The sequence below is a fragment of the Epinephelus moara genome, chromosome 1 (assembly GCF_006386435.1).
Source record: "Epinephelus moara isolate mb chromosome 1, YSFRI_EMoa_1.0, whole genome shotgun sequence".
Taxonomy (NCBI): domain Eukaryota; kingdom Metazoa; phylum Chordata; class Actinopteri; order Perciformes; family Serranidae; genus Epinephelus; species Epinephelus moara.
This window is the reverse complement of record NC_065506.1, coordinates 40,411,891-40,424,371: the sequence shown is the minus strand read 5'-3', so window position 1 is coordinate 40,424,371 and position 12,481 is coordinate 40,411,891. Positions and strand designations below refer to the sequence as shown.

The 12,481-nt window shown below is 40.1% G+C and overlaps 1 protein-coding gene across 4 annotated transcripts in view; it reads right to left on the bottom strand.

The window, feature by feature from the left end:
• mpped2a (metallophosphoesterase domain containing 2a) overlaps positions 1 to 12,481 on the bottom strand; it is an 86,032-nt gene that overhangs the window by 40,480 nt on the left and 33,071 nt on the right. For all 4 annotated transcript variants that reach the window (XM_050043517.1, XM_050043525.1, XM_050043508.1 and 1 more), the window contains one exon: positions 4,797 to 5,022. In XM_050043517.1, coding sequence (XP_049899474.1) covers positions 4,797 to 5,022 — 226 coding nt within the window. The remainder of the gene's footprint in view (positions 1 to 4,796; positions 5,023 to 12,481) is intronic.

Below are 12,481 nucleotides of genomic sequence, written 5' to 3'. Positions count from 1 at the left end.
CTCAGATTTACAACATCTGGGGCGATTTCTCCCTCAACACGAAAGATTTTTTTAATAGATAACTGTTTTTCTCTGGTGCTCTGGTGAGATTAATTAACTGAGGCAACGTGTTGAACACATATTTAAGTAACTAAAAATCTATGTGTGTGTGAGAAAGCTTGGCCTCGTTCAAATCCACCTCAGTCCCTGAAGAGTGGAGTTCAGAGCAGGCTTTACTTCATCAGTTTCATAAGATGAAAACTTGAAACTATCAGCGTGGGAAAGTGCAGATTTTTTACTGATATGATGTGAAAGCATGTTTCCTTTGCATGTGCTCCTTTAGACCTAATGTGAGGACAGCAGACTTGTATGTGTCCAAAAAACATTTATGAAAAACAGCGTAGTGAATGAAGTGTTCCTCAGTGGTATATCCAAATCTTTCGGCTGCAAATGGCCACATGCTGAACTGACAACCTGCTGCAGATAATTATAAAATGGATTATGTTTGAAAAGCGCTGCAGCGGAATGTCATTTTTATCCATAAGACCTTTAAAAACAGACATTTAAGTGATGGATGGATAAAAAGAAATGGTGGGAGCAGCGAGCGAAAGGAGGCTGTAATGTTGCTAATCAGTCAATCAGAGCAGAATGTTTCCTTCCATCTTGTACGATGAAAACCTGCAGGGTCATTGTGTGTAAACGGCTGTAACCTGCTGCTTCTCTATAATTTACTAAAGGAAACTTCAGAGTCCTGCCTGCTCTTAGAGTATAAAATCGGACTGATCGATCCAGCAGTTAATGTGTTTTGAAAAACACAAATTATTAATTATTTTAGTGGATTTCCTGAAGCACAACAGAGGAGCTGTAAAGAGAATATTAAAGTTGTGTTTTCCATCATGCTGGTGATAATGTAACAATTGTACTTTGTGTTGCCATCTTTGGACATAAAGTACGCTGGAATGTGTTTTCATTCAATGTCGGAACAATCTTTTCTTTTTTTTTTATTTCACAAGCAGAGTGATTCAAAAAGCAGAAAAAGCCTTTTAGAAGTTGATTTCTTGTCAAAGAGAAAAGAACCAAGGAAACATCCTTTTGATGGCATTTTGTTTCTGTCATTGACATTTTTCAGTTTGAGTTAGATGTGAGTGGGACGTAACGTGTTCTGAAATGTTCACAAAGTTTTAAAATGTGAGGCATTAGAGCTTGAAAAAACAACAAGTGACTACTGGTTGATATTTTCCTGTACACACCGTCATAGCCAAGAATACTAATTTTGTATGAAAAATGGCATTTTGTCATAAAACTGAAAGATTGTTACACGTGTAATATTGCAGGGTGTCTACAGGCAGCAGACATTAAAATGTAATGGTTTTAAAGACCTTTTTAAGATTTTTTTAACCAAATTTAAGACTGATTTTATAAATTAATCAAGTACTGCCAGTTTTATGTATGTAGTCCCATGCAGAGGGTAGGTTTTACGAGGGAATATAGTTACTAGAGCGAGCTCGGTCAATCTTCATTTTGCCAACTGGTTCAAAGATTTGTGACAAACGAAACTGAAATTAGCTGACAGATAATTAAATAAGATAAGATGTTTGTGGCAATTGAGACCTCACAAATTCAAACTTAGGACAATTTGATGTCTTTTAAGGCTTACTATTTATTGAAATTAAATTTAAAACATCTTAAGACTCTTTAAGGACCCTGTCTTGCTGAAGTCCACCACTGAGAGCAGAAGTTGAACTGACCAGCGAGCTGAACACTACCATATTATTGTGTTTTAAAGCAGCAGCAGCAGAGCAGGCCACTGCAGCGTTTATCAGGTGGTAGTTACACGCTACATTTCCTGAGTGATGCTGTCGCGTCCCGGCCTGCAGCGGCAGACCGCTGAGGGCTCGGAGGAGCTCGGCCACCCAGGCAGCAAGCTGGTGAGCTGTTGATGAAGTGAGGGGTCACTGCGAGGCTAAGTGAGACCTCACACTGGACAAGCAGGCCAGACCTCGGGCCACGGTGGCATATGGGTGTGAAGGAGGTGAGGAAGCTGAGGAGGGGGCGGGGGGTGCGGGGGTGGCCAAGCTGTCCACTCGGCCTCTCACGAGACCCCCAGCTGTCACAACAGACACTTACCAGCCCTCACACTAAACACCCACCAGGGAGAGGGGGGGCAGCATCCTTCCTCTTTCAAACAGAAGGATGGAAAAGAGGAAGGATGGAGGGGCAAAGAGAGAAGGTGATCTCTCCTTCCTGCTGCTGTGATGTCTGAGGAATGCTGGGATCTGCCCCCGCCACTGTCCCCCTGCCGCTTCTAAAGCCAGCCTGCAAACCTGCTAATTATAGCCACTAAAGGATGAAGGTGTGACCTAAATAGTTATTTTAAGTCTGGAGCAGACTTGTGAGAATCACAGCTCAGAGAGAAAGAGAGGGAGGAGATGGAGCCACAGCAGGACAGAGGAAGTTCTAACCTCGACCGTCACACAAAAAAACATGCAGCTGCAGAGCAGGCGAGCCGAGGTCAGACTGCAAGACTGTTCAGATACTGTAAGACAACAGCAGTTTAGTCTGAACTACCCCGCTTTCTTTCTACTGGACTACAGCAAATATGAATCGAGCGAAGTGAGGGCATCATGCAGATGAGAATAAAGGATCATTAAGAACTAATGTTGTCATACTGTAATTTCTAACTTTCTTACGAAACTCGATATTCAGTACCACTTTTGATGCCACAGGGAAAAACTGACAGCGAGGGCATAAAATTTAAATTTGTATTAACAGATAAATATCACAACTTTCCTATTTCTTGGTTAGTAGCAGAGAACAGCAGAACATTAACAATAAGAGAGAGTAAGAAAGTGCAGCTGGTATCTGAGCATCGGACGAAACAGCGCATTTTCCATTACAGCCCGACAGCTGTGAAACTCTTTACCCGAGGAACTTATGTTGGCAAACTCCTCAAAACATACTTTTACAGGAAGGCATTTTTACAGTAAATCTGTTGTGTGTCTAGTTTCTATCCTTCTTTTATCAACTTTAATGTTTATTTATTTTTATTACACGCTCTGATTTATCTGGTCTTAGCCTATATTCAATGTTTTTATTGCTATTATTGTATTGATGGTGTACACTATTTTTTAATCTCATAAAGCACTTTGTAACCGTGTTTTGAAAAGTGCTATACAAATAAAACGTACTATTGTTATTATCAATACTGCGGAAAATCAGCATTGAAACTGTTTCAAATATTCAGAATAGATATGTAATGATAAATCAATATTTCTGACCACACTAATTATGTTTTGGCAAACTACCAGCCGCAGTCTTTGATGACTTCTGCTGCAGAGAAACGATTAGTCAATTAATCAATTAAATAGGCATTAGAGTGTCAAATCAGCAATTCTGAATATGAGCATTGATTTATTTTGGCCAGAACAGCCAGAAAGCCGCAGTCAGAATAAGTTTAGATTTATTTTATTTATAGGACAAAGTACATTAATCAACATTTCTGTGAATGTCCCCGTGTTAGCCAGCTGGCTAATTTTCAACTGCAGTCCTTTGGCAAGATGTTTTGACACCAATAAAAGGACAAAGACAGCCTAAAGACATAAAGTGAGCGATCTTAAGACAATATCTTACAGTCTTGAGACAATATTTCTGAGTGTTTTAAATACTAAAACAATAGTGAAATTAATTCCTGGATGGAAGTAACTTTTCCAGCTCTACTTCCTGTAATACAAATTGTAAAAAATGTAGGAACCTGGGCAGAATGAAGACGGCTGGATGTACTCCAGGTTTCATGTAATGCTGTGAGGACAATGTACACTGTAGTTAAGATGAGTTTAAGTGGTAAATTTTAACAATAGCATGACTTATTTATCTCACTAATTTTATGTTTTGTGTATCCCATGTTCAAGTCTGTGTGTTTTTTGTTTTACCTGCCTGCACGATCAATTCCCCTCCAGGGAAAAGTTAAAAGTTAATTAGTAAAACTAGGAGAAAAATCATAGTTTCCTTTAAACAGAAACATTTATCTTGCGGAAAATAGGCAGCTGTAAAAACCTCAACTGCTGTTCATCATTTCTTGTGATAAAGGTGTAAAATACTGTATGCTGGTATTGCTTTTAAACATATAAGCATATGTATATGAAACACTGTCTCCCAAACAGTACTTTAAAAAAAGCCACAAAACTATTGTTAAGTGCTCTAAGATATAAAACCTATAGTTTACCCCAGAAATCAAATTTGAAATGGCACTAATTCATAAACACAGTTACCATTCCTAACATTATAGTGTATGAAACTTTGACTGCATCAGAACTTGCACGTCCAGCAGTGATCTCAGGAGAGTTTCCTTCCATAATGACAACAAGTACCTTCCCTGCACAAACACTTCTCACTCCCACCTGCCTCTGTTTGTTGAATACACGCTGCTTACACCATTCCTCGACCCCCCCGCGTTCCTTCCACACCTGAGAGCCTATTGACAGAGTGTCCCGGTACCACGCGTATCACTTAACCCCGTGTCAAAACACAGGTGTAACGTAAGCCCAGGGAGCAGGCGAAGGTCCTGAGCTCATAAAGGAATGTGCGAGCTGGGAATAGCACCCTGCATGTAAGAGAGACCCCTCGCTGAGAGCAGAGTACAGAGTTACTGCAGGGAGGGGAGCTGGAAAACAGCCAGACACTGACAGAGGGGAAGGCACACCTTCACCTCAGGGAACCACAACACAACCTGACAGAAATGTGACTCAGCGGTTATGGAAGACAGAAAGTGATGAGAGTCGTTTTGGGATGGAGGACAAAAGGAAGGTTGGTGCTCTTACCATGGCGCCCCGTATATCCGGAATCCCTTTATGGTGACATCCGAGTCCTGCAGGTACACACAGTTTGTGAGGAGCGACTGGACATTGTCAAAGTCCTCTGGTTTCAGTTTGGAGACTGAGGGGAATCGGTAGTAATCCTGCTTGACCAGCTCGGCCATAAAGTCCTTATCAAAGGTCAGCTCGTGGTTTCCAGCGATCACCACCTTAAACTCGTACGGGAGGCCGCCTAGAAGAGACAAGATGGGGAGAGGGTGGTGAGCTGAAGTCATATCCACATGTTAAGCTATAGTCTGCATCACTTTCTTTTTAGACGAAGAAATGTCCTCCTCTCTGACATTCTCTAATATCTCTGACCTGAAAGAAACCATTTGTTGTATATGTGAGTTTATGGCATATCAGGAACAACCACTCCACCAATATGTAGCTGATAATGACATTTTCTGTGCACAAGCTGACTGACGTGACAAATAGAACTGAACTGAGGATGCTGCAGTTACATGGCACGAGTCTGGACTCCCAGGATGATGAATAGGCTTGGGCAGTATCACAGTATACCACGGTATTAAGAAATACAGATGGTATGATTTTCAATACTGTCAAAAATACAGATGCTCATCTTTCTAATATCCTCATACTGGAGAGGCTGTAATGAGGATGTCATGTTGTTCATCAATACCACCATATATCATATACACCTGTGAAATTTCCAGAAGGTATGTAAAAGTCGATATCACCCAAGCCTAATGACCAGCATCAAACTTTTTGAGCAACACATTTTTCCTCAAAATGTTTTTTTTTCAGAGTTAGTCAGCTGGTGAAACCATTAACACAGCATTTTACATTTGAGTGACATCATTATAAACTGGATATCATCTGCAGTATCAAAGTTGCACAAACCAACATAGGTGCAGATGAATAAGCTGTGGACAATGCTAACGAGCGAAATAAAAAACAGAGGTGAAAAACCAGAAGGTGAGTGTTTGCTTCAATAAACTATCAAACTGATTGGTTCACGAGTTTTGCAAAGATCTTGTCCTGCGTCCTTTACTTCAGTTTCCCTGTCAGGGCTGCATAAGATACTGCCTATTTATTATTATTGCGTATATTGCTTTTGAAATATAAGCATTTAGTTCATTCATATTGAGAAAGTTAAAATCTGTTCCTTTTGTTGAAAAAAGGACAAATTAACATTTCGACCAACTCAGCATTCCTTAAAAATACATGCTTTTACTTACAATTGTTTGACAGAAACAGGATATAAATTTGTTGCTTATTAAAAGTATTTCTGAATCTATATTTTTACATATGTTACTGCAATTTGTCAGCAAATAAGTAAAGGACATTATTGACTTTGCATCGTATCTGCAGAATATTTGCTTCTGAGGTTGTTAAATTTGATTAACAAAATTTCATTTCAAATTTGATTTATTTCAAGTGATTCTTTACGCCGAATAAATTCTTCACACACTGCATGTTTTGTCCAGATCTTGCAGCTCTGGGGCACAACAGTATTTTATAAAATCACAAAGGGGTTGTACTTCCCACCCAGTTGGTCTATTTCTACAGAAACAGCAGGTTGTCCTAATGTTTTGTACACGGAGCAAACACTCCTCAGCAGCTCCCTGTATACCTAACCTGAAGCACAGATCAGGACTGGATAGAAAACTCAGATAAGTGGAGGGGAAAAATACCCTCAATTCAGACAGTCAGAGAGGTTACTACCACAGCTGACGGCTCTGCTTGACCCTGACAGACCACGGTCTGTCTCTGCAGACACCGGGCAGCAGGAAAAAGCATGAACCTGAACTAAATAAAGAAGAACATCTATTACAATTCTCATCCCCTCATCTTTCAACTTCGGCTGTGCCCTTTTCGCTCTCCTCTGTCGGGGTGATTTGTCCCGGTTTCCCCTTTGCCATCAAGAAACTGACTTACTACTTTATTCCAGCAGATTGAGCACTCAACGAATGGCTCTGGCCTTCATCACCCTCCATTCTTTCTCTATACTTCTCCCCTTCATTGTTTCTTTTTTTCAGGCTTTCAGTCCTCTTTCCTTTTTGTCCTTTTTAGCCTGCTGTAGCTTCTGTATTAACTAATCTGCAGACTACTTTATGTGAAGAGTAAACTTAACCACAGCATGCCCCAGTTGCAGCACCCCAAACCCAGGTGATAAAATTTATAGTAAGGCTGCACCTAATTGTTACAATTACCAATTAGTCTGCTGAATACTTCCTTGATTGATTTATTAATTGTTTGCTTTATAAAATGTTAGACAACAGGGTAGCCTAAAGTACTTGTTTTGTCCAACCAACGATCCAAAACCCAGAGATCTTTTAATCTTTATGAAATAAGGCAAAGAAAAACAAGACTCACAAGTGAGAATTTGAAACTTGGGAACAACTGGCACATTAACTTGAAAAATGACTTAAATGATGGATCAACAATTAAAATACTATTTAATTATTTTTCTGTCGAGCGATGAATTGATTAATCAATTTAATTGAGCGCTAAGTAATACTTTATGTAGTTTCCCATAATTTTTTGTCCGTGTTTATCTGCTGTGGCTGAAAGGTTCTGGCCAGAATTTACACAAAATACTCAAATGCTTTATTTTCAACCAACAGCAGCACTTTAAAAGCGTTTGACATGAGTGATGACTCTGTGCTATGCTAATGAATTCATCGTGACTACTAAAGTACATACTGTCATATTGTTTGGCTGACGTAACGTCATGTAGTGCTTTCAAGCTGTGATTTACCAATATATTTTGCAACTCATATTTTGTACTCCGTCTGTAAACACTTGTAGGACAGGGGTTTATTTGCCCAAAGTGTGAGAACCAAAGTAATACGTAGCACTGTCTGACCTTAGCAGGATGAATGTGCAGTGCTGGGTAACCAGAGTTACTTTAGCTGCTTATAATTATGCAATCCACCTTTTTTGCATTGGATAAAATAGCAAAATTGCAATAAAAATCTTTATCTGTACGGCTAATGACTTTATGTAGGCTTGTGAATACTGCAGCTGAAGCAGCTGATAATACCATTGTGATTTGCAGGTGTAAAGACGTTGGGGCGTCTGATTCTATGGAGCGGAATCTTAGGGCACATTCACACCAGGATAGTCCAGGGGACTCGGTTTGATTGGGCGGGGAATGCCGAAAAATTTCACACGTTCATTTGGTTCAGTTCACTTTCACACTGCACTTTTTAAAGCGGACCAAACTGCCTGGACAATGTCAGTTACAACGGCTGCTGGTTTGGAGGCAGTATTGCCCGAAACAACCACTGACCAGGAAGAAAAAAAGCATGAGGAAGAAGAAAACCCGGCTCATTGATTGGCCAGGACCAAAAACGGAAATCCATCCCCTTCAGCCAGCTTGGTCACCAAAATGCATTGCGTTCTACGTCACTTCCTCTCGGATAGTCCATTTGCATTTCACACTGTTACCGAACCGCACCAGGGTTCACTTGCAAGTGAACCGAGACCCCCAGTTTTCAGGGACCAGGGATCGCTCGTTTGGTCCGCACCAGAGTTTGAATGAACGTTCACACCACTCCAAACAAACCAAACTATCTGTGGAAGCGGACCAGGGTTCGCTTAAAGCAGACCAAATAGCGCCAATGTGAATGCGTCCATAGACTGATTGATTACATGTCTCCATCAAGCCCCCAGAAACAGCAGCGGGCTTTGAAGCCAATTTTATATAGTGGCCAAACATGGAATTACAACTTCCAGATCAGTCACATAATGTCATGGAGTCCATTAGACTTACATTGTGAAGGAGATGTCTGTAAATCAGTGAATACATTTACTTGAGCACCACAACCCCGCAAAATGACTCCTTTCACAATCAGAATTTAACCCATTTAGTCTGTTAGCATTTCGGATTTTTAGGAGAGCCACACAATCTAATCATTATTTCTTTTCAAGATAGTGAAAGACTGAACTGGAAGTTAGCTGCTTGGCTGCACTCGGCTGCTGTAAGCCTCTAGCTTGCTTTATCTATGGGCCTCACAATGCGGAAGATGTCTGTAATTTAATACCGCATTTTTGGCTTCATGTGGCACTGAGCAACCTTCACAGGAATGAAGTAGGGCCTGCCTCTTACACTGTATCAAGATCTCTTTGTACATCCATTGTCTCCACTTTTCTCACCGTACAAAACTGAAGCCAAAAATTCCTGCATACCAGCACTGCCATCTTGCACTGGTGATGTCATTAGGAGCCACAATCAGCACAGTAGCAATCAGGAAGTGAAGCTGCAGTATTGAGTTTCCACCCATGCACCCACCTGACCCAATCGTGAACAGCACCATTGATCCCAAGCTCACTGATTGGCACACACAACTGTCAATATGATGTCACACCCCCTTTAATGGCATCAAATAACTAACTGAGACCAAACTCAGAAACACAAACACTTAAACAAACTTCACTGCGATAAGAACTATATAAAATGACAGAAACCATCTTTAGGAAAAAATTTATTTTATGTGTACTTAGATTTTTTTAGTTAGCATTTGCTAACATGGAAGGGCGGGGTTTATGACCTATACTGCTGCCAGCCACCAGGGGGCGAACAAAAGGTTTTGGCTTCGATTTTGGGGAGCTGTCATGTTGTCCATCTTTATATGCAGTAATTGAGCTGCATTTAGGTGGAAAATTAAAGATTAGAGGTCGAGATTACACATACTGTTTGCATATATCCTTTGCAACTGCATTTCAGAAGCTATATTTCAATGTTCGACAGGTTTCACAGGATCTCCGAGACATTCATCAATAACAAAAAACTACAAAAACACTATGCAACAGAGAAATCCTTAACATACACTACATGCTTATTATAGATTTACAGTGAGATGCCAACATCCACCAGCAACACAGAGTTTGACTGACAGGAAGGTATTCGCTCTGGCAACATTAGCTGATACCGCTCTATTGTAAAACGTTTTTGTCCTCTGCTCCATATTGCTCTGGCCAGTGATATCAGACGGTTATGACTGAATTGAATAAAATGTTGAATAAAGAATCCAATAAAACTTATTTGCTGAATAAAAAAGCTTTGGATTCATGACAGTAAGTGAAAGAAAAGATGGAAGCTCACTGCTCAATTTTGCAGCGGTCAAGTTCACAATTGGAAATAAAGATAATAGAAACTGAACAGAATACAAATTCAATCAGGATATGCTGGCTCAATGCAGGTAGATAAAAAATTCCACTGCATCCGTCTCTGTGTGTGTGTGTGTGTGTGTGTGCGTGTGTGTGTGTGGGAGAGAAAGAGAGAGTGTGTTCTCTAATGCTGAAAATGAAAGAATCATGGTTCCCCGGTCCACAGGTTTCATTCCCGCTACTCTAAATTAGCTCTTGTCGCGTCTCAGGATCATAAATTCCAGTCTAACCTTATATGAGAGCGCCGTCTCTCAGTCCCCCAGCACTCTAACTGGATCACACATCCATTTACACACACACACACGCACACACACACATTATACCCAAAGCGAATCATCCTCTCAACCACCACCACCACCAGGCAGGGAAAAGGTGGGGAAAACATAATTACCATCAAACAACTCCATCTCCATTACTCTACTGGGAATTTCTACTGCTTTTTATTGCCACCGTGATACATCTTACAGAGGGCTGGTGGAGTGATACGCTTAGATTTATTTCTTATTTTTTTTCGCCCACAAACGAAAGAGAAAATCAAAACTCTGTGAAGAACTATGTGTGCAGAGAAATGTTTTGTCTCTCAAGCAGGCAGACTTACATTTGTGTAACAATTTAAGAAGACAAATACATCTGAAAACATTTCAATTAGAAAGTATTTTTCACAGCGCAATACTAAAAATACACTCTTTCCAAACACATTCAATGTTATATTTCCTAAATTAAAGAGGTGAATATCTATTAACCTGTCATCCCTGTCTCATCTCCTCTCGTCTCCTCAAATTAATCCTGGAGGGGAAAATGATGAAACCGGATCAACACATTTTCCAATTAGAGCAGACGCTACGAATACGCATTAGTTTTGTAAAACAAGCCTTTTTTCTTATGTGGATGATGTTGAAAACACCCGGAGACGCTTAGCTTGTTTTAGCATCTTTCGGGTTTCTGTTCTGATTTAACAATCTGGACCTCTTCAGCTGTTTACTGGGATCAAGCTCTGATGAACTCACTGTGCACTATCTGCTCCGCACCAAGCAGCAGACAGACAAAGGTAGAGACTAGCTGGTGAACAGAGCATTTAGCAGCTAAAGAGAAAGATATTTCCTTCAGTTGTTGGTGGGGAGGATAACAAAGCTAGAAGTAGAGTGAATATTAGGGCTGGGCGGTATGACAAAATTTTTGTATCATGTATCTCCTCTGCTCTCGTACAGAGAGCAGAGGAGAATTGTAAATGCGCAACCATGTAGAGACAGAAATGACATGCCGTCATGTAAATAAGACAAATAACATAAGGCTGTTTAGTTTGTTTAATAAAAGGACAAGGTATAGACCTGTTCTATAGGCCTGGATATGAATTGTCAGTAGTGCCAAATAATATAACGGCAGTTTCTAAAAAAAAAAAAAAAAGAAAAGAAAATATCAGCAGTGGCAGTCATATTTCAGCGCGGTGCTGCTAGTTGCATATGGAGGAAACACTGCTCCTTTTGGTATGAGTTCTTCTGGGTCATCGTGTTCTTCTTCAGCAACGTGCACAGTTGCTTCGCTTTAAGGACTCTCTCTGGCAGCCATTCTCGCCTCTAAACTTTTCTCTATGCTCTCACTCTCGCCGGCTCTAGCACGCCTGTGGTGTGCAGCAGTGAAATGGGTCCTGCCACGCACGTCCCAGACCCTGTTTGGGCTATTCACCAGTAGTGTGGTATATGAAAAATTCATATCATAACGAAAATAAATACCGGTTTTAGGTACGAACCGGCACACCGCACAGCCCTCGTGAATACTGAACTTACAATAATCAGCTTAACAGAAACACAACTTTAAATAAATTCTAATGTTGCCAAGTGAGTATTTTCTTTGTCAACTAATCTGACATTTGGTTTTCATTCTAGATTTTTTCAGTCCATAAAATCATGGAAAATAGTAAAATGTGCCCGACAATTTAAAAGACAAAATTAAGATGAAGTCATCAAATGTCTTGTTATGTCAAACCAACAGTACAATACTCAACAACATGCAGCTTACTGTGAAATAAGACAAGGGAAATCCTCACAACTAAGGGCTAATTTTTGACATTATATGACGATTATCAAAATAGTTGCCAATCATCTTTCTGAAAATTGACTTATCATTTAAGCTCTAGCATAAAGGCCACCATTTTGGATATCGGCCAATCAATCAGCTATCAGCCTTTTCCACTTTCAAACTATCGTTATTGTATCAGCCTTTAAAAATCCACAATCGGTTGACCTCTGGTCTGAAACTGTCCATTGTGTTGTTTTTTTCTGTTCTGTACCTTTTTTTACTGTATTTGTACATTTCATTTTTACACGTTTGGATCCGAAGGTCATGTTTGATTTTTGTTTTGTTGATCACTGGCAGCACTTTCTAAAGCTTTTACTGCAGCACGTCTGTCGCTTACTATTTTTTTTTCTATTTATCTATATTTTTTTGTACATTCTAAAAAGTGAAGGTGACTCATTCACTTTCAGATGGTATGTGGCCAACATTGCACACATTCT